The 26,458-nt window shown below is 53.2% G+C and overlaps 2 protein-coding genes across 3 annotated transcripts; both read right to left on the reverse strand.

Moving 5' to 3' along the window:
* Positions 1-742: 742 nt before the first annotated feature.
* GDI2 (GDP dissociation inhibitor 2) lies at positions 743-14,169 on the reverse strand. The gene is made up of 12 exons (XM_084282321.1): positions 14,152-14,169; positions 12,394-12,510; positions 7,413-7,520; positions 6,771-6,870; positions 5,845-5,979; positions 4,729-4,927; positions 4,242-4,373; positions 3,694-3,793; positions 2,643-2,814; positions 1,913-2,057; positions 1,654-1,708; positions 743-1,577 (listed from the first exon to the last, which is right to left on the reverse strand). The coding sequence occupies exons 2-12, from the start codon at positions 12,436-12,438 to the stop codon at positions 1,422-1,424; spliced, it is 1,347 nt and encodes a 448-aa protein (XP_084138447.1). The 5' UTR covers positions 12,439-12,510; positions 14,152-14,169; the 3' UTR covers positions 743-1,421.
* Positions 14,153-26,130, reverse strand: ANKRD16 (ankyrin repeat domain 16). Of its 2 annotated transcripts, XM_084282333.1 has the most exons (8): positions 26,024-26,130; positions 24,382-24,706; positions 22,505-22,725; positions 19,947-19,989; positions 18,815-18,923; positions 17,778-17,939; positions 15,477-15,555; positions 14,153-14,544 (listed from the first exon to the last, which is right to left on the reverse strand). In XM_084282333.1, the coding sequence occupies exons 2-8, from the start codon at positions 24,693-24,695 to the stop codon at positions 14,384-14,386; spliced, it is 1,089 nt and encodes a 362-aa protein (XP_084138459.1). In that variant the 5' UTR covers positions 24,696-24,706; positions 26,024-26,130; the 3' UTR covers positions 14,153-14,383. The 2 variants fall into 2 exon arrangements, with proteins under 2 accessions (XP_084138459.1, XP_084138460.1); XM_084282334.1 differs by lacking the exons at positions 14,153-14,544; positions 15,477-15,555; positions 17,778-17,939 and adding an exon at positions 18,191-18,717.
* Between the last annotated feature and the right edge of the window lie 328 nt (positions 26,131-26,458).

Raw genomic sequence — 26,458 nt, forward strand, 5'->3', positions numbered from 1 at the left:
ACGGTGCCAGCAGCCAGGAGAGGAAGCGCTGAAAGCCCCGAGCAAGGGAGGAAGGAGCCCAAGTCGAGCAGCGCCGGGTGCAGGAGCTGTGAGCCAAGAGCCTGCTTTGCTTCCTTCTTCAGCAGCCACAAGAGGTGCAGAGAAAAGCGGTTGCAGGGCATTTTCGCTGCTCCTAACAGGGCTGAAAGCAAGCCCTGCGCCTCAAAATGCCTGCCCCCTGCACCTGCATCTTGCTCTGAGCCAGGGGCCGCACATTTTTCACCACTGAGAAGGTGAAGCACAAGCAGCGCCCTGCAAAAGAGCCACGAGAGCAGGATTAGGTGGTGCAGCAACCAGAAATGCTGTTCCTAGAGGCAGGCACTAGGGGGTGGCTGCAGAGAGCACGCAGACAGCGAGCAGCCTCGCGCTGCTGCATCATCTCCCCCGCCAGAAGCAGCCCTGAAAGCAGCAGGGCCTCAGAAGCCAAACCTCGGAAGCCAGAGCCCTTTTTCTAGGAGGAATTTGGCCCTAGCAAGCAGAGATCCAAGGGATCTCGGCAAAGAGAGGCTGCTCGTCCAACTGAAGTGAATCAGACCAGAGCACAGGACTGGTTTTCCAGAATTTGGCTTTACTTCGCAGTACAGAAATCATTTGGAGCCTTCAGGAGACACGAGAAGCACAGGCTCTGTCATACCGATACCGCAGCGCCGTTTGGTCCGTCTGAGAAGCCACCAGGGGACAGAAAATACTTCCACATCTTGCCTGCTCTGTAATTTGTTCTCTCAATTTTATTAAGATTAAAACACAAAGGAGCCTTAGGCACAGCTGTGTCCCAACCGATGTAAACAGTTTGAGAAGCTGAAGTGGAGGTTAAGTTCTGTGCCCAGAACTAAGCCAACATTTGCTGCTACAATAGATGTGGGCTTTGTCCATAATACAACTTGCCACAGAGTTAGATTGATGGGAGAGACTTTAGGGATGCTGTCCACAATAAATGGAGTGCTCAGTTTCTATTTTCCTTGATAATCAGGTTTGAGTGACAACTGTCACGTCTACTAGCTCACCAGAAGCACATAATTGTGAAGGATGTTTACAAATGATTAAAAATACAAGGTAAGACACAGCTGTCAATGAGTTATCTCAATCTGCACCAACGTCTACGTCTGCAAAAAAAAAAAAAAAGGTTCAGTCTTGCCTTTCACTTACGAGGTTAGTCATTAAATCAGTCAGTAATTTGCCAGATTCTGGACAGCAGCCCTACTAGAATGAAATAATTAACACATGATATCCAAAAGGGGAACATTACCAGTGCAGTACTCTTCAATCTCTCAGAGATGGGATTACAAAAGCAGGCCTTACAATATTGAATTTCATACAGTGTTCATTAAGTTCCTTATATATTCATATTAGCCGATTTAATTTCTCCTAATTAGAGATTCTCATTACTGCTGCTCCTCCTCCCCGTAGATATCGTTCTTCTTGCGTTTCATCTCTTCAAAGTCAAACTCTGATCCCATCATCCTCTTATAAATATCCTTGATGTCATCGCACGTCGTCTCGAAGTGAGTGGTGGCGTCGTAGGTGCGAGAAATGAAAATCTGGGGAGAGAGAAGCAGGAGGTTGAGCACCGGGCCCGGCCCCCTCCTCGCGCCCCCGCCGCCCCCAGCTACAAACCTGGCTCTCGGTTCCCAGGTCAGTGGGTGCAAACAGGTCGCTGATGCTAACGAACCTGGAAGAAAAAGGAGCAAAAAGTCCTTCAGCGGGGTTTTAAAGCATCGCTGAGTAGCTGCAGCAGTGGGAAAAGAGCTAAACGAGAGGCCGTCGCTCTGCCCAGCGTGCGATCAGACAAGGTGCAGAGGAAATTTGGGTTTTCATCGCGCCGCAGAGGGGTGAGGTGAGGAGCGGGGTGGAAGGGGGCTCGCTGGGCTCTTACTTCTGCTCGATGGGCTCCAGGAGGTCCAAGGCCGGCTTGATCTCTTTCTCTGGGTCCGCGGTTTCCACAGTGGTGCTGGCGATGGCGATGTACTTCCCCTGCGCCGCCACGTTGTGTGCGGAGGAGATCATGCAGACGTAGATATCTGGGGAAGGGCAGCAGTCACGGGTCACCGGGCGATCCCACAGCCCCAAAGCCTCCTCTTCCTCACATACCCGCACACCTTTTCCTGTTCCCCTGACTCTTTCTACCTCCTAGCCTCGTTTAAGACCATTTTTGAGTGCAGAGGGGTCTTTGCCCTGCCTCGACTGAGGGGTTTGGACACGAGCAGCCCTGTGAGACCCCCAAATTCAGCTTCTTGTAGCTCACCGAGGACAAGGGAACGGTTCTGCAGGACTAAAGCAACGCTACTGCATCTCCCCTCTGGCCTACACACTCCCTCAGCCCCATGGCACGGTTCTGAAGGGTGCCAGCGGCTCTGTCAGGCAGCAGCAGCACCAAACAAACCCCAGAGTACACCCGGGGAGCAGAAAAGCAAAGCCACACAGGGATTAGAAAGCTCCATCCAAGTGCTGTGTGGCCCAGAAGGAAGCCAGAAGGCTTCTCCTGGAGAAAAAGCGCACTAAAAGGTCCCTTTCCAGGAAAAAAGGCACAGAAACCGCCCCAGGAGCTGCAATAAATGCAGTTTGCTTCTCATCAGAGCATGCAACCCCGAGACCTGCGTGCACACCTGATTTCCGGTTGACCTGGTTCTGTGGAATGATGATCTGGCACGAGTTGGCGTCGTTCGTGTTCTTGATGGGGTGGCTCAGGATGCAGATGACCCGAATCACCTGGCCAACCTTCGTCACCCGGTCCGAGACGTAGCTGGGGTCGCAGATGAGCTGTTTGCAGCGAGCCACCTGCGGAGAGGACAGGCAGCGAATGAGCAACGCGCGGGCAGCCCGGGAACCCGCTGGCTCAGGGGAAAAATCCAGAGCTCTACGAGGTGGCCGTCCCTGCCCCGGCTGCACGAGGGTTTTATTCCGCTGCCAGCAGCGCAGCTCGGACAATCCCAGTGGCAGCACCCATCCCGTGAAGCCAGGGGGCTGATCACACCTTCCCCGCATCGCTCAGGACACAAAATATGTTTTGACCACCGCACAGCCCGCTCCTTCCAGGCCAGGATCATAAATTGCTGCATTCAAGGCCAAAACGAGCAGGTAAGGACTGACTACCTCACACCAGAACTCGTTATCACGGTCAGAGTTTAACATTTGGCCCATCTGAAGCCTCCAGGCAGCCTGCACTTGGGCACAGCAGTCTGTAGCGTGGATTATCACCTCTGCTGCTAGCCAGGACGTGTCACCCATACCCAGACAGGACACGTTACCCCACCAGGGAGGGCTAAGCTGTCCTACAAAGCTCACGCTGTGTTTGGAAGTGCATTTATAGCTTCCCAGCAGCTTGCAGCACTCTAACTAGTTAAGTTTTATACTGCCAGTTTGAGAAGAAGCTGGGGAAAAGCTTAAAGCTAAAACTTATTGTCAAGGGCAGAACGGTTTCGTGCCCAGGTCAGACACACCACGCTCCTTTCCAGTTTTACCAGCCTGATTTATTTAAAAAGCAACCTTGCCACTCCCTCAAGACTCGCCCCAAGTCTGGGATTACTGCACTGTGCTCCTCACCATCACGGCTCCTCAAGATCCCTACGAGAACGAGCTGGCAGGGAGCAGAACTCTGCCAGCCTCGGTTCTGAGATGCGGGGTCAGGGGTAAGGGAGGAAGCAGCGGGCACCGTACCTCCCCTTCAGACTTGACGCCAACCACTTTGCCGTTTTCTATCACAATTTCTTCAATGGGCTTGTTCAGCATGTAGGTGCCTCCGTATATAGCACTTAGCCTGCAAGAATAAAGCCATTTGAGCATCTTCCAGTTGTTTTTTTTTTTAATTATTATTTTTTTAACAGCCCTCCCAGCCCCTTCTTTCTGTTCCACTTGGACAAACCGCACATTATTAGACTTAAATCATTTCAAAATATGCTGTTTAAGCATCCAGGCAGTGGCTGCTGCCTGCCAGTCCTCCTGCAAGGCACCAGCCAGCGTCTGGAGGGAGTTACAGGTGCCATCAGAGCCAGATAAAAAGGATCTGCTCGGCACAACGCAGCACAAATGCCACAGGGACCAGAAATGTCCCACACAGAATCACTTCTCGACTTAGACAGCATGAGAAGCGTTAACAACAGCAGGATTTTTACGCAGCATCGCGTTCCGGAAGCCTAAACACCAACCCCACACACCTGATCCTCCCCCCCAGCAGGGCTGAGATGACCCCAAAGCCAAGTTCTCACCTTGCAAATCCCTGTGGCAGCTCTCCGAGGCCATAGAGGGGGTACAGGTAGGGGCTTTTACCGTACCTAGCCAGCGACTCGCTGTAGAGCTTGATCCTGTTGATTGTTTCTTGGCATGGTTGATCTAGATAGCTGGAGAGGGCAGTTAGAAGGTTTGCAGCGATTCATAAAACCAAAGTTTAGGGCAGAATACGCTCAGAAAAATGCAACTTTCACTTCCCGTGACGTTCCCTTCCCCACCCGCTGGCTGCTCCAAGCAAGAACTTCCCCTGAGGTGCCCTTTCAGACGGGCTTCACGTCACAAGGGGTTTCACTGGGGAAGGAGATGTTGCATCAACCCCAGGAGCCCACAAGATATAAATACCCCATCAGCAGAGGAGCTGGTGTTTGAAGGTCCACGCGGCACCCAGGGACAGACACTGCAGGGTTATCCCCCCCCAAATCCCACGGGGCACGAGCTGCGAGCCCCAGGGGAAGCCACACTTACTCGTCAGTCCTGTAGAGCGCGAGGGCATGGCCCGTGAAGTCGATAACATCCTGCCCCAGGTCGAACTTCTTGTACACGTCACGCATGGTGGTCTTCTTGGGATCGACGCCCTCAAAAGTTCGGGGATCGTTCTCGTCGAAGTTGGCCACGTACACGAGGAATTTCCTGAAGCGGCGTTTCTCGAACAAGCCCATCAAGCCTGAAAACGAGACGTTGTCAAACCCACAAAGCTACTAAAGTCAAAAAAATTGTTGCTGGAGTCAAAAATTTCCCCATGTGAGATCGCATGAGGCACCCTTTAAGCATTTTAATTCTCTACAAATTGGAGAAGCAAGACCGGGCCTGCTGAAACGTGAAGAAGACAGCAGCAAAGGCACCTCCTGCTCCTCCTCCTGCCAGCCTCAGCCTCCGAAGAGGCTCGCTGGAGGACAGCGACGCAGCCGAGCTGAAGAACAACCGATTGCTTCACAGCAGCACCAGGGGTGTCTGTCACGAGGAAGGCTCCGGCATCCAGACGAGCAGCACACAGGGAGCCTTATTTCCAAGCGCTGCTTGACCACACGATGGGTCTCTATATGTCACAGATTGCCCTCTGCTAGCTCCTAAGGCACCTCACTGAGCTGTTCTGCAGTAGTTTTATCTCCAGAGTGGAATTTAGGTAGCCAACAAGAATTAAGACTGAGCTGGGTGCCACGTGGAGTTAGTCATTCTGGTTTGCCTGCTGATAAATGTAACATTTTTCACATAATCCCATCCGACAAGGACCTGACACTAAATATTTCTGGGAGATCTGGAAGCAAAAGGTTACATCTGGGGCTTATGAGGAGGGAAAATCCTGCAGAGTTCTCCTTCCTCAAAAACTCCAAGAAAACAGGAGCTTAAGGCTCAGGAAGCCCAGATCCACACTGCAAGCGGTGCCTGAAGTCAGAGGAGGTGCAGAAGAATCCTGCACTAAGCATAAGTTGTTATACTTGTTAGAGTGATGGAGCCGACGCACAGCACCACAGGATCAGGCTAAAACCTTTTTGACATGAGCACAGACCAAATATTCTGGTATTTAAACCCATTTAGGGACGATGGCCTCAGGAGGAAATAAAATCAAGCGCCACTACTCACTGGATGCCAAGGCTTCTGCCTCAGTGGAAGGAACTTTGTAGATCTTCCCTCCCTTGTAGACAAAGCTCCCCTCGATCACCTTGAAGTCTAAGTAGCGAGTGACTTCTGTGTAGAGCAGCATCTTTACCAACTGACCTGTGAAGGAGAAGCCAAGGGGTTGTTCAGAAGCTGAGGGGAGGCGGGGGATGCAGGCAGCTCTTCCAGCACCACAAAATCCCTCCCAGATCAGAGGGATTTCTAGGTGAGTTGGAAATAAGCTGAAAGCAGTGACCAAACCTTGTCTGGAACCAACCCTTCTTCCACTGCACTAATCCTGAGCAGGGCTGGCCCTACAGAACACGCCCACCCCCTTCTGCTTCAGGGATGTGAGATTCCAGTAGCCAGTGCTCGATATTTGGCAGCGAGCTGCCCCTGAACTGGTTTCCACTGATAAAAAAAACTTCATTGATCATGGATTTGGTCGAGAAGAGCTGTCTCAGCACCACAACTCTCAGATTAAAGGACGAGGGCTCACGGCACCAACAAGGGGTGAGAGTCTGCAAGCCAAAACGTAGGAAAAAAGGGGTTAATAAAGGGGATTCCTCCCTAAGGCATGGGATAAGGGCAGTGCAGGAGCTCATGGCATTAAAAACGCAGACATTTTAGGGGAGGATGCTGGAAAAGGGCCGTTAGAACCCAAAACGCAGGCTATGGCTGAGCACTCCAAGCTGAAGCCATCTCCCAAGTTTGAGAGGTGCACAGCCAAAGGCAGGAAGAGCAGAAATTCCTAAAACCTGTCCACGTGCAGGCCAACTGAAGCGAGTTTCCAGCAGCTCCTTCATTAATACCATTTAGGGATCTTTATTTGATTCCAGGACCGACCACCGACCCCAGCTGAGGGTCCCAAGCTAGGCTCAGGAGGCAGTTTTGGAGCTGGCAGCGCTCACCGTTAGCCATGAGGAATTTGGGAATTAGGTCCACGTTCCAGTCCCGTCCTCGCCCCATAGATTCTGGCGGAGTTCCTGGTAGATTAAACCTTTTGTAGAGCTTGGGAGAGAACACAAAACTCGTTGGCACAGAGGAAATACGCAGGGGTGGGCTTCCTCCCACACATGCACACACTTTTCCGCCCCCTCCTCTCCCCCAGCAGAACGTAAGCAAGCTTTTGGCCAGGGTTTTAATTCTGGTTGAACTTCTGATGCAAACCCACAAAGCGCATCCAGGGAGCTCTTACGGTGAGAACCAGGCAGCGTTATTTTGCTCACCCATCCTTTCTTCCTCCCAAGGCTTAAAAAGCTTGGCAATTTAGGACCTGCTGAACCAAAACACCGCTTCACACGGCTGCAGGGAACCCCAGCAAAACGCCTGCTTCAGGAGAGGGGCAGCCTCCGCCACGAACTCGACGCAGATTCCCCGGTTTTAATGTTTTAAATATTTATCTGGTGTGTTTACAAACGCCAGGAATTGTTATCGGTGCCATAAAATGTTTTTCCTCAAAGCAAAGCCTTAACGAGGAATTAATTTTGGATCTGCCCCAAAAGAAAAGCCCAGGGGGGACGCGATAGCCGGGTGTCAGCCCCCGTACTTACATCCTCCAGGGGTGTAATGGACGCGCTTTCCCCTCCGTAGTACGAGTTACGATCCATGTGCAGGACTTTCTTCCCGTTCACCGACATGATCCCGGAGAGGATGCATTCCTACACAGAGAGGGAACAAAAAAGACACGAGGAGAGGTTATTTGGCTTTGGGAATCCTTCTGTTTGTGCTACCGATGCTCTCTCGCAGCCCAGGTTTGAAGGTTTGGGCAGTCCTTCGAAGAAACACGCCGGCGACCTCTCGGAAGCAGACCTACAACCCAAAAGACCTCTGCTTGGGGTGGATTAACCCGTTAGGAGGTTTGGGCAACGCTGGGTAAGCCAAACCAGGTGTTTCAACCGCACAGGGCTCCCCTAAACAAGCTGACGTATTTAGGATCGGGAAATCCGTGCTCCTAAAGCACCAGCTATCGGGTTAATGACGTTCATCCTCTTAAGAGGGGCAGCGCCAGCCTCTACGGGTGACACCAGGAGCGTGAGATCCTGCCCTAAAGGGCTCCAGGAAGCATCAGCAAAACCCCAATCTTTGGGATTTGCCACGCAGGACAGTCAGAATTGCTCTGGGAGGGCGCAGGTAGCTCGAAGAAGGGATGAAGCCATTTAGGATTTTTATGACCTCAGCGGACACGCCGCTACCCTTGCTCTGTACCCCCCGGGATTACACCCGAGCAGGGGATCAGCTGCTGCGGCTGAAGGCGACACCAAGAGGCTGAGCCTAATCGCGGAGGGACGCAAGCGGCGGCCCCACAGAGCCAGCTGAGTGATTCCCAACGCTTTGCCCCCAAAATTTGAGAGCAGAATCAGCCCCCACACCCCACAAAACCTCTCCGTGATCTGCCAGCTGCTCCTTTTAGGGCATCCTCCACGCCAGCTCCCTGCTGTCCCAAAGCCCCTCCGCGTTTCCCCGGATGCAGCAGCAGGCAGAGAGCCTCCGAGCAGACGTGGCTGCCTCAAATCCCATATTAATCCCATATTAATCCCATATTCCAACACGGCCAGAGAGCCATGAACCCTACAACGTGGAGGAAGCACAGGTGGCCTTTACGGTGCCAGTGAAAACGTTAATGATTTACTGCCGTGACCTGGGGCATCGCCGCCAGCACAGCTTCCTCGCCTGAACCCAAACCAGAGCCAGCTGTCTCCACCATAACTCGGGGTTTTCTCCCCCAAACCCCAGTCCCCACAGCCAGCACCACCCCACAGCAAATTTAGGTTCCTGGAGAAGACGGAACAGCTCCCAAACGCCTTTCCAACCTCATTTCACGCCCTCTAAACGCTGAAATGGGGATTTCGGTGAGGCACCACGGCGCTGTTCCATCCGAGGCCCCTTTGGCAGCTCCGTTTTTATCCCCCGGGTCGTTTCCCATCGCAGCCGCCGAGCCGACAGCGCGCTGCGGGAGGCACAATGGGGTTTGGGATCGTCCTCCCAGCTCAGCAGTTCCCGTTGGCAGCCACGGCGGCTCGGCCGCGGCTCTTCCCATCCACCAGAGCGCTGGGGAGGGAGGAAAAAGAGCCTGGGAAGGGCTGGAGGCTGCTCAGAAAGGGAAAAAAAACAGAAGGGGGGAGTTTTAGGGTTCAAACCCGTAGCTTTCTGAGCAGAAATCCTGCATAAATGGGTAAAATTAAGTGGCTGCTGGCAGCACCAGCAGGAAAAGCTGGGGCATTCAGAGCAGCTCCAAGGAAAGCTCGTGCGGGCGCTGGTTGGAGGTTTAGAGGTGGCGCATCCCGTAGAAATCCACGAAAAACCCCAAATGGGGAGAGAAATCCATGAAAAACCCCAAATGGGGAGTAAAGGGGAAGCTGGAGGCGTTGGGGTTTCCATGCTCAAGTCCATCAGTGCTTCTGTCTCGTGAAACTGGTCACAGGATGGCCTTTTGCTTGCTGAAACCTTCGGGAACGGCGGGGAGGAGGCGGGTTTGTAGGATTTTCTCCCAGCCATAACACTCGAGGCAGCATCGTTCCATCTGACAGCTCCGAGGGGAGGATCCCACAAATCCTTTCCAGGTGGGAACCCCGCAGGAAGGCGGAGTTCCTCTGCTGGGAGGAGGTTCAGGTGCATTTGGGGTTTGCATCAGATAACCCACGGAGTCCAGAGCGCAGCCAGCAGCCCCCGAGGGATTTGAGGGATTTTCAGAGCCCGGCGGCGTAAATTTAGGGTGAACCCAAAAGGAAACAAAACCACTGGGTGCTCTCCTGCTGGCTGATTAAAAACACCCAAGGGAATGACCCTACAGCCATCGAGGCCTGCTGAGACCCCAATCCCAGCAGCCACCCCACAAAGAGGCAGCTTTGACAGGGAAATGTTGTTTTGGGAGCCGGGAATCCCAGCCCGGAGGCTGTTTTGGATCTTCGTGGCTGCTCGAGGAGCGTAATTTAGGACGGGGATATCACTGCCGGGCTTCCAGAACCATCAAAACAGTTCTCGGGTCGTCTTGGTCCGATTCTGCAGCCAGAATTGACACCGCAACCAGCCCACCCGGGGCTCTTCTGTAAATAAAGGCTTCAAGAATTGGTTTTATTTAAAAAAAAAACACCCAAGTGTTGCTCTGAGGAGAGAAAAAAGCCCTCCAGGAAAGCAAAAAGCCCTCCAGGAGAGCCGCCGCTCGCTGCCTGTCCGAAAATCCAACGCAGGGTCCGCTGGCACTCAGCTCGCCAGCCCAAAGAAGGACATTTTGGGGGTTTTCCATCCGAATTTCTGAGGTCTAGAGGACACCCATCACGCTCCAGCGGGTATTTCGGAGCAGCACCAGCTCTCCGGGTCAGCACACCTTCGAAGCCAGCCCTAATTTATTCCTTTTAACTCAACCACGAGCTCGTCCCCGAAGCGATCCCACAAGAGGCCTTTTGTCAATTTTACCCAAGCAGAAATTCCCATTTTAACGGGGCTCCCGGCCATCGGGGCCCCCCCGCCAGGAGGTTATTGAGCAGTTTTTGATATTTTATCCCCCAAAATCTCCTTTCCTTGCTACGCTGAAGGCAGAAGCGGGTTTGAGGACAGATTCCCTAGGAAAAGGTTCCCTGTCAGAGCTGTTCCTGCCAGCTCAGTGGAGGAAGGGATGAAAGGAAGGGGGAAAGCCGGGCTCACCCTACAGCCGCTCCCACCCTTGGTGCATTTTATTCGGGCCACCTCCTGGGTTTAGGACACCCGTGTCCGTGCTGGGAGGGGTCTGATCAAGCAGATCCCGGGGCAGCAACCCCATTGCACGTGTCCCTATTAAGAGGGGAAGCTGGAAGGGGGGGAAAAAAAAAAAAACACCCTCACAGGCAGCCCCGCAGACCCTTCTTTGTCTTGCCACCTCTCGGAGGAAACAAAGGCAGGAAAGGAACGGGGATGGAACGGGGCAGGCAGCCTTCAACCCACCCCCTCCCATTTATTTCCCTCCTCACAATGCCTCCCAGCCGCCCCCCAAAACCCTCCCTGCACCCGCAGCGCCTCCCCGGAGGCAGGAGGCAGCAGAAATGCCCCCAGCAAACCTCGCAGGCTGCCATTTTGTTTCTTTTTTTTCCCTTTTTTTTTCATTTTTTCCCTTTTTTTTCCTCCTTCTTGCAGCCTGCCAGGACAATAGGACAAAGCCCCGGCGCCGCGCCCCGATAGCTTCCCCCTCGGGGAGAGCCGAGGGATGACCGAGCCCCCCCAGAGTAACAGAAGAGGGATTTTTTTGGGGGAAAAACGAGAAGGATTTGCGCCAGGGCTCGCCCGCAGCCCCATCCCCCTCCTGCTGCAGTCAGGGCTGGCTGGCGAGCTGCAAAGGCTGCAAAGGCGGAGCGGTAACCGGCTCTGCCTCCACCCTAAAACCGGGTTCGGCTCCGGCTCCAGGGAGGGCGAGACTCCAGAGACCTGCACCCCCCCCACACGGCTTTTTTTTGGGGGAGGCGAGGGAGAAATAATCGAGATTAGGTGAAAAAATTTGTATTTTGTCTTAAAAAAATTGGTGATGAGTCCCTGTCCGTCCCCCACCTCCGCCAAAGAACCGCATTTCCTGGGGCCTCCTCCTCCCACGGGCAGCAAAATTGGTCTCCGGGGGGGGTTCAGCACCCCAAAAGGGTCCGGGGGGGGTTGTGATAATCCGGGGGGATTATTGGGGAAGGGAGGGTGGGGGGGCTGCGATACCCTAGGGAGATTATGGGGAAAAGGGGGGGATGTGATAACCTGGGGGGGTTATTGGGGAAAGGGATGGAGAGGGGTGATAACCCCAGGGGATTATTGGGGGGTGTGATAACCCCATGGGATTATTAGGGGGGTGTGATAACCCCAGGGGATTATTGGGGGGGTAATTTAGGGGGATTGGGGGAAGGTTTGGATGGGTTGGGATAACCCAGGGGGATTATTGGGGGTGGGGCTGGGAGAACCTGGGGAGATTAGGGGAAGGTTTGAATGGGTTGGGATAACCCAGGGGGATTATTTGGGGTGGGGTGGGGGGGGGCTGTGATAACCCGGGGAGATTAGGGAAAGTAAAAGGGATGATATGGGGAGATTATTAGGGGATGGTGATAACCTGGGGAGATTATGGGGGAAAGGAACAGAGGGGGTGTGATAACCTGTGGGGATTGGGGGGGTGATAAACTGGGGGGATTATTGGTGAAAGGATGGGGCTGGGGGGCTGTAATCCAGGGACATTACTGAGGAAAGGAATGGGGAGGGGGCTGCGATAACCCGATGAGATTATCGGAGGGCTGATAATTCGAGATATTATTGGGGAGGGGGGACAGCGATAATCCGGCGGGATTACTGAGGGAGGGGAAGCGATAAAATGAGGAGATTATCGATGAAATGACCCGGAGGGGGGGCTGTAATCCGGCGGGATTATTGCGGAAAGGAGCCGGGGAGGGCTGTAATCCGGCGGGATTATTGAGGAAAAAAACGAGGGGGGAGCATCGGGAAGCGGGTGAAGCCCGAGGGGGCCCCGTGAGGCGCGGCGGGGCCCGGCGGGGCGGCGGCCGCAGGCCTCGGGGCGGCGTCGGGCGCTGCTCTCACCGTCAGGCCGGTGCCCAGCACGATCACGTCGTACTCCTCGTTCATGGCGGCGGCTGAGCGGGCGGCGGGGCCGTGCTGGGGCTCGCTGGGGCCGGGCCGGAGGCGGAGGAGCCGGGGCTGAGGGAACGGGGCGAGAAAATGGAGACGGGGAGGGAGGGAGGGAGAAAGGGGAGGGGGGGGGGGGGAGGAGGGGCGGGCTCCGTCGCCTCACGAACCCGCCTCGGCCCCGCCCCCCGGCGGCTGTCAATCAAAGGCGGAGCCGCGCCGCTATTGGCTGGCGGCGGGCGCGGCGGGGAAATGGGCGGGAAGGGCGGCGGGGGAGCCGCCGGGTGGGCGCGCGCATGCGCGGAGCTTTTTCAAACATCCCCCCCCCCATCCGAGGAGGAGGAGGAAGGGGGGTCACGTGGGGAGGGGGCACGTGACCGCGCGTGCAAGGCGCGCGTGCAAGGGGCACGTGCGTGTGCAAGGCGTGTGCACACCCAATGGCCCTCGTGCAAGGCGCGTGCACACTCAACAGCCCTTGTGCAAGGGCCTTGCACACTCAGCAGTCCCTGTGCAAGGCACGTGCACACCCAAGAACCCTCGTGCAACGCCCTCGCACACGCAGCAGCCCTCGTGCAAGGGCTTTGCACACTCAGCAGCCCCCGTGCAAGGCCCGTGCAAGGCGCATGCACACCCAAGAACCCTCGTGCAAGGCACGTGCACACGCAGCAGCCCCTGTGCAAGGCGCATGCACGTGCAACAGCCCCCATGCAAGGGCCTTGCACACTCAGCAGCCCTTGTGCAAGGCGTGTGCACACTCAGCAGCCCCCGTGCAAGGCGTGTGCACACTCAGAAGCCCCCGTGCAAGGGCCTTGCATGCTTGGCGACCCCATAGGTCCCCCCCTTCTCCTCTCCTGGAGCTCCCAATGGGGCACAGCCCTGCCCTACAGCTGCTGTAGGGTCTCAGCACGAGGAGCAGGAGTTTTGGGGAAGTTTGGGCGGGTTTGAGGCATTTTGTGGGGTTTTCTCCTCTTTGCCCTTGCGCAGCGCACCCTTAAAGCGGTTTTTTTTATGGGGTTTGGTGCCTGTGGATGGGGGGATGTGGATAGGGCCCTGTGTCCCCTCACCCACCTGGAGGGCCAGGAGACAGCGGCCAGCGCCTGAACCCTCAAAACTCACAGAAAAAGGGAAAAGGACAGAAAAAAATCCAACTTCTCAAGGGCACAAAAGCCTCCCCGGTGGTGAAAAATCTCCTTTATTTCAGAGAAAAACACCAGGGAAAGGCTGGCCCTGAGACGTGCCCCAAAAAGCCTTGGGACAGCCCTGAGCTCTGCTTCTCCCCCTCCTCCCAGCCCCCCGTGACATTTTTTTTTCCTGTAAAAGCGATTTTTCTCACCCAGGGCCAGCTTTATTTTTATTTTTTAGAGCCGCTTCATCACCTGCGGGCAGCGGAGCTGCCGATACAATCCCTTGTTACATGTTGACATCCCGCGCAGGCTTTGTTTCCCTACAAAACCCCGTTTTGAAGTCCAGGTAGATACAAACGAGCCCAGCAGCTACAGTAGCTCCTATTTTTGTGTGTTCCAAACTAAAACTGAGTGGTTACATTAAATCTGAAGCCATTTCCTTCTGCTTTTCAAAGAGAAAGGTTGTTTCCTTGCTGGTGGGAAGCAGCAGGAGGATTTGGAATAACAAATCCCTCCTTTTCCTTCTTTTTCCCTCTTTTTTCCCCTCTTTTGCCCTCTTTTTACCTCTTTTTTCCCTCTGATCACTTACAGCAGCGCAACAGGTTTGCAGAGAACGCATCCCTAAGGGATATAAAAATGACTCAGGTGTGATCTCATCCTTCAGGATGTCCAAGCCTGGTTTCTCCTCTCACCCCTTGGCCAAAAATCTCACCATCGTCTTAACGTGGGCTCAGTCAGAGCAGTCATTAAGCGACAGCTAACGAACCACGCTGAAATTAAAGGGTTTTCCTTTCTCTTTTCTTCCTTTTTCTTTTTTCTCCTCACGCGCTGACGTCTTTTTCTTGGAAAACCTGGATGATTTCGGCCTTTCTCGCCAGCTCACGTGCCAAGGTGCCTGAACCATCCGGGCTGTCCCGCAACCCAGCACCAAGCAGGATCCGTGCGGCGGCCGCGTGTTGTCCAGCACACGCCGCGTGTAGGGCTGTTAGGGGGGAAAAAAGATGTCAGGGAGGAACCGAGAGGCCACCAAATTCAGTTTGGAGGCGAGCAGGGAGGAAAATGACCTCATGTGCGTGTTCCAGCCTTGTTCTCCGGGCCTAATCCTGCTCAGGGGCAAAATTGTGATGCTGAAGGGGGAACAGGACGCGCTGCAGAGCTCCAATTTACGCTCTGAGGGGGCGGAGGGAGGCCAGCAAAGCTCGAATTTACTCTGAGGGGGTGGAGGGAGAGATGCAAGGCTGCTCCCGCTCACCACCGAGGCGTGTTTTAACCAAACTGAAGGCTGGGGAAGTTGCCAATTTTGGCAATGGCCGAAACCGTGCATATACACTTTTTTTTTTTCTTTTTTTTTGAGAGAGATGCTGATGCAAGAGACACCTCATCGTCTCACCGCGGGAATGCCAGCTCGCCGCATCGCTATGGCAACTGTATTTACCTTCGAGCTCCGCTACTATTTGCTCACGAACCATTCCCAGGCACTTTGATCGAGCTTAAGAGATCGGGTGGTGATATTTGGCTGCCCACCCCGCCAGCCCTGGACTGCCTCGTTTCAACTGAATTTTGATTTTTGACCGATATTTTGAGATATCAGAGGTATCAGAGAGATCAGAGCTTCATGCAAAATAAGCAGCCGGGCAGAGAGAAGCCCAGATGAGCGTTGTAATTTCTTCCCGCAAGGGGAAGGCCCCAACACAGCAGGCTCAAACACACAGACATCAGAAAGGCTGGCAGAATGAGAGCCTTTTTGAAAAAAAAAAGAGAAAAAATTTAAAAAATAAAAAAAATAATAAAAAAAAAAAAGGGGTTTTGACATGTCAGGCTGCACCAAGAGCCATTTGCATACACGCAGCTGGCCTCCCTGCTGAGCTCTGGAGTTCCTCGTGCTGTGATGCAGGGGGTGAGCAAGCAGCTTACCGGAGCGACCCTTCCCGTCCTTCGCCTCGAGGTCAGCACCGAGGGACAGCAGCGTCCGGATGGTGTCCGTGTGTCCTTCCTGCAGGGGGGAGCACAGGGGGTTATCGGTCCGGCACCGCCAGCCCTTGCTCAGCGGATCCACGCACGCCCCTGCCAGCAGTTTTGACCCAGAGGCATCCCAGGAGCAAACTTTGAATAAGATTTTGGAATTAAAAGCGGTGAATTAAGACCAACGGTGCTTAAAATCCTGCTACGGCGCGGGGCTGTGTCATGTGGTGATGTTACAGCCCGGGCCTGGGAGGAGGATTGTGTCCCCGAAAGGTTTTCCCTCCGCCAGTGGCTAGAGAGGAGTTAATGCACAAATTACCCCAGGTGACAAGACCTAAAGGCGTTCCTTAATAGCAAATTAGCACCCTAATTTGTCAGTCGATCCCACCTTTTTCTCTCCTCCCCTCCAGTAACGTAATTAAACTGCTTTTAACTTCAGCTGGCTGCGGAGCCCTGACTTAACTTTACTAATTGCGAGTTAAAACGAGGAAACATCAGCATCGAGCTGCGTGCTTTGTTGACAGGACCCACTGTGTCCCCTCTTTTTCTCTGCCAGTCACTAAATTTAAAAGCTTCAGGGGGAAAAATGCATCGCAGCCCTCACACCCCTCCTGAAATAAATCCTCTCCTGCTAAATAACGCGCCTCATTTTATGATTCCTTCTTCGAATTAGCCTTTATCACGTGGTGTGAGAATGGAAAGCCCATATTTTTAACTCCCCACCCGCTCCTTCCCCCATTGTTGTAGGATCTCCTTGCCCCCTGCTCGAGGCTCCCATGCGCACCCCCCCCTCTGGAGCCGGGAGCTGCTTCGGCTGCCGCAGCCTTGGCAGCAAACGGAGCAGAAAGCGTTTTCGTGCATTTATAAATGCGAAGGAATAAGAAAAAGGGAGGAAAAAAAAGAAACCCCGCCAGCCAAACAAACGACGCCGTAAACATGAAGTGACACCGAGCCTTGGGAAGGGAGAGAAACCCATCGGTTTCTCCCCAAAACAGAGCTGGGAGCTTCTCCAAGGCACGTTACAGTCCCCAAAAAAAGCCTCGCTGTTAAACGTACCCTTGGCAACCAGAAGGGCTTTCAGCGTGGTCGCTTGGAGCATGAGGAGGGGAAGCTGGGAGAAAGGTTTCCTTTGTGGGAGCCAGCAAACGCCCCGGCTGGGGCCTGCTGGAGGAGAATGCTGTTGCCAGCCCTGGCGGTAAGTGCCATTGATGCTTTTGTAGGATCGAGGCACGGGGACGCTGCTTCGTTCCCACTGCAGACCCCTGAGTGCTGCACGTTAGGGCTGGTGAGGTTTTAACGTGCCTGAGGCTGAGCAGGGAGGTTTGTGCCTCACCTCATCTCAGGCAGAGAGCACCCGGGGGGATTCTTGGTCAGCAGGGAGGATTTTGGGATCCCCTCCGATCCCCTGGGAGCGTTGAGGGACCCAGAGCCAAGCTCCCTGCACAGGCACGAGACAAGAGGAGGCGAAAACTCAAACAGCTCCGACTGGAATTCAAAAACAGCTCCAGTGTGAAGGACACTGATAAGCACCGAGAGCTCCCTCCTCCTCTCCACGTCTCTTTTCTCACATCTGGCCATGGGCAGAGTGAATTTGACCTCCGGGGACAAACAGGTGCTGGCTCTCAGCTCATCAGCCCTTTTTTTTTTTTTTTTTTCCCCTCTCTGCACAGCAAGCTGCTGGCACAGAGTCCAGCTTCCGAGCCACCAGGACCCAAACTAGTGGGACTGAAGGAAGAGGAGAAAAAATCTGAGCAGTGTTTCATCCACTCCTGCGAGGGAGAAGACGCTGGTGAAGAGCTCTCCTCTCTCGTGAGCTGTTTACACCTCCAGCTCCCATTAATGAGCAGGGTGGACTCCCTCCAAGCACCACATTTTGGTCCAAAGGGGGACAGATTGGAAGAGTAACTCTCACCAGAGATGTGGGTCAAGTGGCAAAGGGAACCGTGCCCTGCTGCCGCCCGCCTCTGCTCCACTGCACGTGCCAGGAGGGATGGTTTGCCAGCCCTCAGTGCAGTCACCAGCAGGATTTGTGGTGAAAAAACAGCTCAGACATCTGTAGGGACAGCTGGCCACGCTTACTAAGGGTCTAAAAAACATCAAAAAGGGCACGGGAGTGGCCAGGAGCGGCCTGTGACAGAGGATGAGGCAGGAACGTGAATCCTCCATCAGTGGAAACACCTAAACTGGCCCGTTTTAGGTAGTGCACCAAGTGGTGAAGACTGTGCAGAGGAAGCAGGAGGAGAGGAGACTGACCTTGGCTGCGTAGTGCAGCGCCGTGAGCTGCAGGGCTGTTGCTCTCTCATTGACCTCGACGCCCAGCTCAGCCACCAGGAACCGAATGGCTCCGTCCTGCGCCGTGACGGCCGCCCGGTGCAGAGCCTGAGCTCCCAGAGCATCCACGGCTGTGGGACAAGCCTGGAAGAGAGGAGAGGAGGAAGGGGAAGCGATGAACTGCGTGGTTAAACCTTCAGGGAGAGTCATCAGTCTCATATCTGGTGACTCTCTTCAGTTAAAGCACATACGTTGGGTTTCGGTTCATTAAAGCAGCACGAAACGACCCATCTGCAGCCCTCATGGTGGCGGAGGAGAATTTGGACACAGGTAGAGGGAGGGAGAAGGGTGGAGAACCTCGTGAAATCTCTTCCACAAGTCTCTGAACGCAGCCACAAAGACACAAAGCCAGGACAGGTAACAGAAGTGATACCCGGCGAGCTCATCTTAGAGGATATCTTCCAGCCTCTCGGCATGACTCGAGGTTTTTATAAAACCTAGAAAGTTTTAGTGCGATTTTATGCTGCCATTAGTGCTTCCAGCGCCGGCTCCGTGGCTGTGAGCCAGGGCTCCAGAACGAGGAAATCAAATCATCTATTCCATCTTCGTTGTCTAAGGTGTGAGACTAAAAATGTAAGCAAACGCTTTGTCCTGTAAGGACCACAGGAGCAAAGATGAGGGCCAAAGCATCTCCTGAAATTAACACCTAGTTACACGCTCAAACACAACCTGGGCATCAAGATGTCTCTGCTGCTCTGTGTTGATGCACGGGGCTCATGTCCACCACTTCATGACCTTGAAAAATGTGCTTCCACGTTTCCTTCTCTTGGAAATTGTGCTCCTGGTCTGCTCTTTGCTGTTCTGGTCCAAGAACCAATGGAGCTGGTGCAAAGGAGAGGCATTCACCTCCACGGGAATTTGCCTGAATCGGTTTGTTAGGATTTGGTTACGAGCTGCCTGCCTGTCCTGGCAGCTTCAGCTCCTCCTGGAGGAGGGAGGCGAGGTTTTTTGGCACCTACCCTGTGTTTTTCCAGGAGCAGCCGGGCAATGTGGACGTGCCCGTGCTGGAGAGCGTCCATGAAGGGAGTGACTCCACAATTGTCCCTGCTGTCCGGCTCGTACCCGCACCTGGGAGAGAAGGCAAAAGCGAGGGTAGAATCAGCAGTGGTTCTAAAACCCATCCTGGCCCAGTTTCTTCGTGTTGACAGGGCAGCAGAGCACCAGAAAAAGACAAAAAGCCACCCCAAAGGCCACGCATAAACCTTCCTCGGTGTTTTACAGCCTGGGGCATGAGTCTGCTGGGGATTTGGGGCTCAGAGACCTGGTACTCAGCTGCTGCAGCTCGCTCGGGCTCTGCAGATCATTTCCATTTCCCCGAACAGATGGGTCTGGGAGGAGCAAGGTGTGCACAGACCTCGCGCTGGCAGAGGGGAAAACCTCACAAAGCAGTGCCACGCACACAAAAAAATAAAATAAAATCAAAATCAAAGCCTGCAGGTCTCACCGAGGTTAGAGCTCTGCTGAAATGAGAGAGGAGTGAATTAAAATGGAAAGCCTGGCTCGAATCGCAGGGCTACGTTGATGCTGGGCCAAGCACAAACATGAATTACCCAGGCTAGGATGAGTAGGGTAGGCTAACGGGTGCTGTGATGCTCAGGGAAAGCTGCTCCAGCTCTGGCAGCAGGCAAATTGGGTTAGGAAAGCACCAGGCTCAGGAGGAGTGGGGCACGGGCTCGTTTAAAGCCACTCCACAGCGGTCTCCCAGGAGCCACAGCCTGGAAATAAAGCCTGGAGGAGCTGCACGCCCAGAGCGAGCTGCCAGGAAGCTTTTCTCTTAACGCAGGGCCTCGGACACGTCGGAGGCAACGGGAATGAATCAGCACGGAGGAAGAGCTGAGTTATGTAAGCAGGGCTTTATGTCACCATGAGGTCTGAGGCTGTCTGAGCCCCGCCGGGGAGCAGGCTCGGCGGAAAGACCCAGCAGCAGCCGTGAAAAACCCAGGAGGAAACGGAGCCAGCCTGGGGAGCAGCTGTGCAGCTGGGCTTCGAGCGCAGAAACGCCCTTTGTGGCTGGGTGGCTGGCACTGGAAGCCAGGCAGGGGAAGAGAGGAGAGGCAGAGCTTCCTTCAGAGCTGGAGGAAGGCCGCTTACCGCTCCAGGAGCAGCTCCACCGCATCCCGACAGCCGTGCATCGCTGCGAAAGAGAGAGAGGAACTGCTGGTGATGTGTGTTTTCACGCCACCGGCTGCCTACGGGGGAACATGACCACGTTTCTGACCCTTCGTGGTGCAGGGAGGAGGTCCAGGAGGCTTCGCGGGGAAAGCTGCTGATTTCTGTTTGTAATTAAAGCATCGCCTCCAGGGCTCCAGCCTCTCTTTCCCCTGTTCCGATAGGGAAATGGAAAACGAAGCAGGGAAAAGGCAGGCATAAAAGCGCTGTCTGCCTCCACCTGCAGACTGCCCGCGTGAGAGTGCACGTGTAATTAAGCTGACACAAAGATCGTTTCTCGCTAAGGGTTCGTTAATCCCTGAAGCGAAATCTGGGAGAAGCAGAGAGAACACAAAGCCGGGAGCCGCCGAACAGCCCCACGGCTTTGCCCACCCCCCTTCCTCAGCCCCTCAGGCTCTCCATCGCTCCCATCTCGTCATCCTAATGAAGCATCCTCGGCAAGACCGCAGCTCGGAGGAGAAACAACAACGGTGGGGGAGGATCTGAGCATCACACGCTGAAATCTTCCTCTTTTTAAAAAAAAAAAAATCATATTATGGCAATGAGCGGACAGCTTTAATGGTTTTTTTGCTTTTTTTTTTTTTTTTTTCCCCTGCAGGTCATTTTGCAAAACAAATGAAATAAATTGCAGGGAAAAAAATAATCCAGCCAAGCTCAGAGCTGCAACATCAGGTGATTTACTCGATGCAACAGAGGAAGAGCCCCTGGCAAACGCGTGCTCGCAGCAGTAACCTTCAGATGTGGCAGCACAAGAGATGCTCCTCGGGAGCCCGGTGAGGGTTCCCATCCTCCCTGATCTCAGCAGAGCTGCACTGTGAAAAGGATTTCTGAAATGGAGGCTTTAAAACACCCAAGCTGTCTGGAAAAAAAAACAAAAACACAAAACAAAAGCCACCCAAGCGACACGATTACATCCTTTAGCAGCAACGGAGAGGAGAGAAAGCTGCAGTGCTGGGATCCAGCAGCACTCCGCTTCCTCTCGTCACATCTCCCCCGCTCTCTTGCCTCAGGCTACGGATATATGAAGCAGCAAAGCCCGAGGAATCGAGCAGAGGGAAAAACTGGGGAGAAAATGACCCGGCATCTAGGCAGGGAGAAGCGTGCCAGGAAGCCAGCTGGACTGGTCACGGGTTAACACGCTCATCTCCACACCCGGGGATGGAAATTCACAGAGGGGCTGACGTGATTTCCCCTGGCAGCTCCAGCATCGCCTCCGGCCCTCGTCCGTGCCCTCTCCTGTGCAGCCTCCAGAGCAGTCCCGGGTTAAAATTAAGCTGAGGGCAGAGGTTTGAGGAGCTCCAGCCCTTCCTGCTGCTCCATTAAAGGATGGTTCTGGGGCTAAAGGTGACTGGAAAGCCACCCAAATCCTGCAAATCCTGGGGAAAGTCAAGCGGAGGGGTGGAGATACCTCCAGCTGGCATCTCATTGCTGCTCCCTGCACCCTCACAGCCCAAATGCTGCGAGCAGGAAGGACTTGAAGCTCCGGGTGTTCCCCAGGAGGCTCCTCAGCCTGCTCCTGATCCCAGCCCAAGAAATAGGGCGGAGGGGGGCCGTGCGCCCGGCCTGCTGCTGCAGGCATGGAGACAGAGGGCTTGGGATGGAGCTGGGAGAGGAGAAAACGCAGATAAAGCGAGGATTTCCTATTTCTCCCTCAGCCAAGCTGCTTTTTACCACCCCGCACAAAACATCAGACGACAAACCAGCGGTTTTTCACGCCCGGGTTGAGCCCAAGGACTGAAGGTGCAGCCGGTGCCCGAGGGCTGGGACTGTCACCGCCGGGTGGCTGCTGAGGGCTGGAGATGGAATGGGAACGACAACCAAAGGGCAACCAACGTGCCTCAGCGGATTAATTACAGCACCAATTACAGAGTCAATCCTTGTTTCAGTCCTTGGGAGATGAATTTAGGCAGCCACGGCTTCGAGCAGCGCTGCCCTGAGCTCAGATTGTGATGGAAAGAACGAGGCAGGAGGCCACAAACCAAATCCAAAGGTCTGTCACGGAGGGAGGGTGGCCATGAAATTCTCCTGGCCTGGATGCAGCCCTCCCAAGGTACCAGAGCTGTTATTTAGCATAAAAACATGCTTTGGGGACAAGCAAAAGGCAGTGGAATGGGAATTGAGGACCCGTGAGCCTCACGAACCTCTCAAATTTCACGAGCCTGGAACCTCACGAGCTCTGCCACATCGTTAAGAAACCTTCAGCTTAATTATTCCTGCTATTTATCTATCTCAGAGCAGCTAAAATGAGCATCTGTCCCGAGGTAAAACCCTGCACGGACGTAGCAGGGCGCTGCTAGCCAACAGAAGCTCAGAGCAGTGAGCACCCAGAGCCCACCACTAACCTCACCTCCATTTAACGTCAGTAATTTTACCATTTCTCCATCTTTTTGCACCAAGACAGGCTCCCTCTGCTTCCCAACGCTAAACAGGGATGGAAATAAGAGCAGCTTTGTGTTCTCCAGCCCATTCCCTCCCCTCACCTGCTGTGTGCAGAGGAGTTCTCCTGGTCGTGCTCTCTGTGTCCCAGCTGCTCGGGGAAGCAGCCAGCAGGTAGCTCAGGACCTGCCCGTGGCCCTCCCGGCTGGCGATGTGGAAGCAGTTCCAGCCGTCCTTGTTCTTCAGCAGCGGGTTGGCTCCGTGCTCCACGAGGGCTTTGATCACCTCCAGGTTCTGCCTGGTGCAGGCCATCATTAAGGGAGTCCTAAACGAGAGGAGAGGGGATTGAAACGGGAGAGGGAGCACTGCATCAGCCTGGTGGCTTTTGTTCCAACATAAAAAGATGGTTTGAAGCTGTCTGGAGCACCTGTAGTCACTCTTAGGAAAATAATGAGGTTGTGGGGTCTGCACCTCCTCCAGGGGACCAAGGAGGTGGGTGGTGGCTGAGGGTTTACTCCAGAGGCAAAGCGTGAGTTACTCGAGGTGCTGAGCCCACATCTCCCGTGTTTGACCCTATTTCAGGGACTAATTCCACCGGCCTCACTAGCACCAAGATGTTTTCCTCAACTGCCACGTTATCTAACCAGCAGGGTGGCAGGAACGATAAAGGTTTAACCGCCACAGGTGTGAGCTGCGTTCTCTATTTTAATTATTTACAAACTTTGCCTAATCACCTGGGTGTGCGCAGGCTGGGCAGAAAGCCCCACAAACGAGGAAGAGCCTTCCTGCACCGAGATGCTCCACCCCGTCTTCACTAACCCCCACACAACAGCTGAGACAAAATAAAGCAGAATCAGAAAAATGCTCATTCAGAAAAACAGCCCGAAAACTCCTCCCTCTGAACAAAGAGCCTAAAAAGCAGGGACAGGTTTGGCTTCGATTTGGGATAAATGCTCCAATTTTAAGGCCAGATAAGGTGGTGAGAAAAGAGGTGAAATCTCCAGTTAGGGAGATTTTTAAGAGATCAGACACATTGATGCTGGGGACAGCAGGGGTAGAGCTGCAGGCCTGCCACGGGAAGCCAGGCTTGCAGAAATGTCTGCGTGCATTTCGTGAAATCCCTGCCTTCCTCTGCTCCCCCTGATGTCAGCTCGATGCTGGCACAGCCTCTAATTAGCGAGCTCTGGGACCCCGCCTTTGTGTTGGTGCTGCTTCAGCTTCAGAAAGGCGTTTGCTTTCTTTTGCAAGGTGGTGGGCAGAAAGTTCCTTCCCCAGGAGGAGAAACCGACAGGTAAGTGGTGATTTTTATTAGCCAGGCCCATCACACGCCTGTGGAACAGACCTTGTTATTTTATTTTATTTTATTTTTTTATTATTATTCCCAGTGCTCATTCACTCATCATTTTGATGCTGTGTTACTCACAAGGCAGGCAGAAAAAAAAAGCCCTGAAGGAACGAGCTGGTTCTTGGGTCATGGGCTGTTGTTTTATCAGTAGCAAATTTGACCCAAGATGAAGAAATTGAAATAAAACAATTAAAAAAAAAAAAGTCTTTGTGGTTGTTATTGCAGTTTCAGAGGAAAGGAACATAAAAAAAAAGTGAATCAGTATCATTGATTCCCATCAAATGGGAGAGAGGGGGAAGAATAAAAGCTTTTGTGTGCATCTGTTTGAATCAGATCTGCTAAGGAAGCAGTAATTTACAACCTCAGTGGTAAATGGGGGAAAACAGTGAGAGGGCTGGAATTAAATCACACGATTTGCACCCCTGGCAGCATGGAATAGCCCGACTTGGATGGGATGCGCATGGATGATCAGGTCCAACTCCTGGCTCCACAGAGGACCGCCCAAAAACCAAACCAGCTGCCCTCCATCTCCTCCAAACCGAGCTGCTCCTCGTGCACCTTGCCCTCTGGATGCTTCTCCCCCTTTCCTGGGCGAACCAAAGCCGTTCAGACACGTCTCCAGACTCACCCACCTACCAGTCTCCCCTTTTCAAGGCATCCACGCAAGCCCCCTTGGCCAGGAGGTAGGAGACGCACTCCCCGTGGCCGGCGGAGGCGGCTTCGTGGAGGGGCCTCTTGTAGTCACCGTTGGCCACCTCGACGTCCAGCTCCAGCTCCTCCAGCAGCCAGGCCAAGAGGTGGAGGTGGCCGTGGCGGGCGGCGAGGTGCAGCAGCGTGTCCCCCGAGCGGCCGCAGCGCTGCCCGGCGGCGTCCCCACCTCGCAGGGCGTCCTTCAGCAGCTCCAGTTGTCCCCGCCGGGCCAGCTTGAAGAGATGAGGCTCTTCTGTCATCTCTGGGGGACCTGGAAGAAGCAGGGAAAGGGATGGTCAGGGATGGGGGGTGCTGGGGTAGAGCCCCCTCGTCCATGAGCCAGCTCCTCGCTGAGGTGTTTTGCTCAGGGAAATGGTTGCCGGGGGGCAGCTGAGGTTTCCTCCCTGTCCCTGGAGGGAAAAAGCAGAATTTGGGGGTTTTATAGGATGCAGGGATTTCGTTTTCCCTTGGGGATACTCAAGGTTTCCCAGCTGTTTCCCTCAGGGAAAGCAGAAGTTTTGTTTTCCTTCAGGAGCGCAACCCACAAGTTTCTTTTTTCCTCACAGAAAAAGGAAAAAAAAAAAAAAACAACCCAGAACAACCCAAACCAGAGACTGGGCCTTTTGGCATGGACACCAAAACTTTCCCTTTCCTTCAGGGAAAGGAACAAAAATTAATGAAAGCAGGATTTCCTTTCCCCCAGAAAAAAGAAAAAAAAAATATATATACACATATATATAAATAAATAATAATAAAAACAAAACAAAAACAAAAACAGAAAGTTTGTTTTCCCTCAGGAAAAATAAGAATAATAATAAGCACCCTTCCTCAGGAAAAAGATGCCTTCAAATTTACTTTTTTTTCCTCAGAAAAAATAAAAAGAATGAATCCTATTCCTCTCAGAAGAATACCTCGAACTTTTCTGTTCTTCAAGGAAAAAATAAAAGTTAAAAAAATAATAATTTAAAAACCTTTTTTTCCTCAGAAAAAAATACCTTGAAATTTCCTTTTCCTCAAGGAAAAATAAAGGTTAAAAATCTAAAAGTTAAAAGCCCTTTTCACTCAGAAAAAAAATACCTCAAATGTTCCTTTTCCTCAAGAAAAAATAAATAGATTAAAATCCTTTTTCCTCAGGAAAAAAAGGAACAAAAACCAAAAAACTCAAAATTTCCTTTTCCCTCAGGAAAAAAGGAAAGTTAAAAACCTAAAAGTTAAAAATCCCTTTTCTTCAGGAAAAATACCTCAAATTTTCATTTTCCTCGAGAAAAAATAAAAGTTAAAAATCTTTTTTCATCAGAAAAGAATAACTTGAAATTTCTTTTTCCTGAAGAAAAAGTAAAAGTTAAAAATCTAGAAGTTAAAAATCTTTTTTTTTCCCCCCCCTCAGGAAAAATACCTCGAAATTTCCCTTTCCTTGAGAAAAAAGGCTAGTTTAAAGTCTTTTTTTCCTCAGAAAATATACCTGGAAATTTCCTTTTCCCTCAGGACAGAAAAAAATACCATTCCTTCAGAAAAAAAATACCTCAAAATTTCCTTTTCCTCAAGAACTAATAAAAGTTAAAACCCCTTTTTCCTCAGAAATACACACCTTGAAGTTTCCTTTTCCCTCAGAAAAGGAAAGTCACCAAATTCCCTTTTCCCTCAGAAAAACACCAGGAACGTTTCATTTTTCCTCAGGATGAGGGCGATGGGGGCTCCCCTGACATCATAAATGCCAGAAATGTCCTTTTTTCTCAGCTAAAAAACCCAAAAACCCTCAAATTTGGGGTCTTATTGGAGCCCCCCCCCCCCCCGCGCTCTCCTGAGGTGCCGTGACGTCACGGGTAGCCCCGCGAACGAACTCCTCTCAGCGTTGACTCCCGCTCGGCGCAAACCCGGAAGCGCCGCGCTATTGGGCCGCGCCCACCGGGGCGAGCCCTCTGATTGGTCGGCGGGGGAGGAGGGCGGGGCCTGGCCTCCGGGAGGCGCGCGGGGTGCGGAGCGAGTGAGTTTGGGGAGGGGAGGGGAGGGGGGGACCCTGCCC

Source organism: Netta rufina (genome assembly GCF_964035555.1).
Source record: "Netta rufina genome assembly, chromosome: 1".
Taxonomy (NCBI): domain Eukaryota; kingdom Metazoa; phylum Chordata; class Aves; order Anseriformes; family Anatidae; genus Netta; species Netta rufina.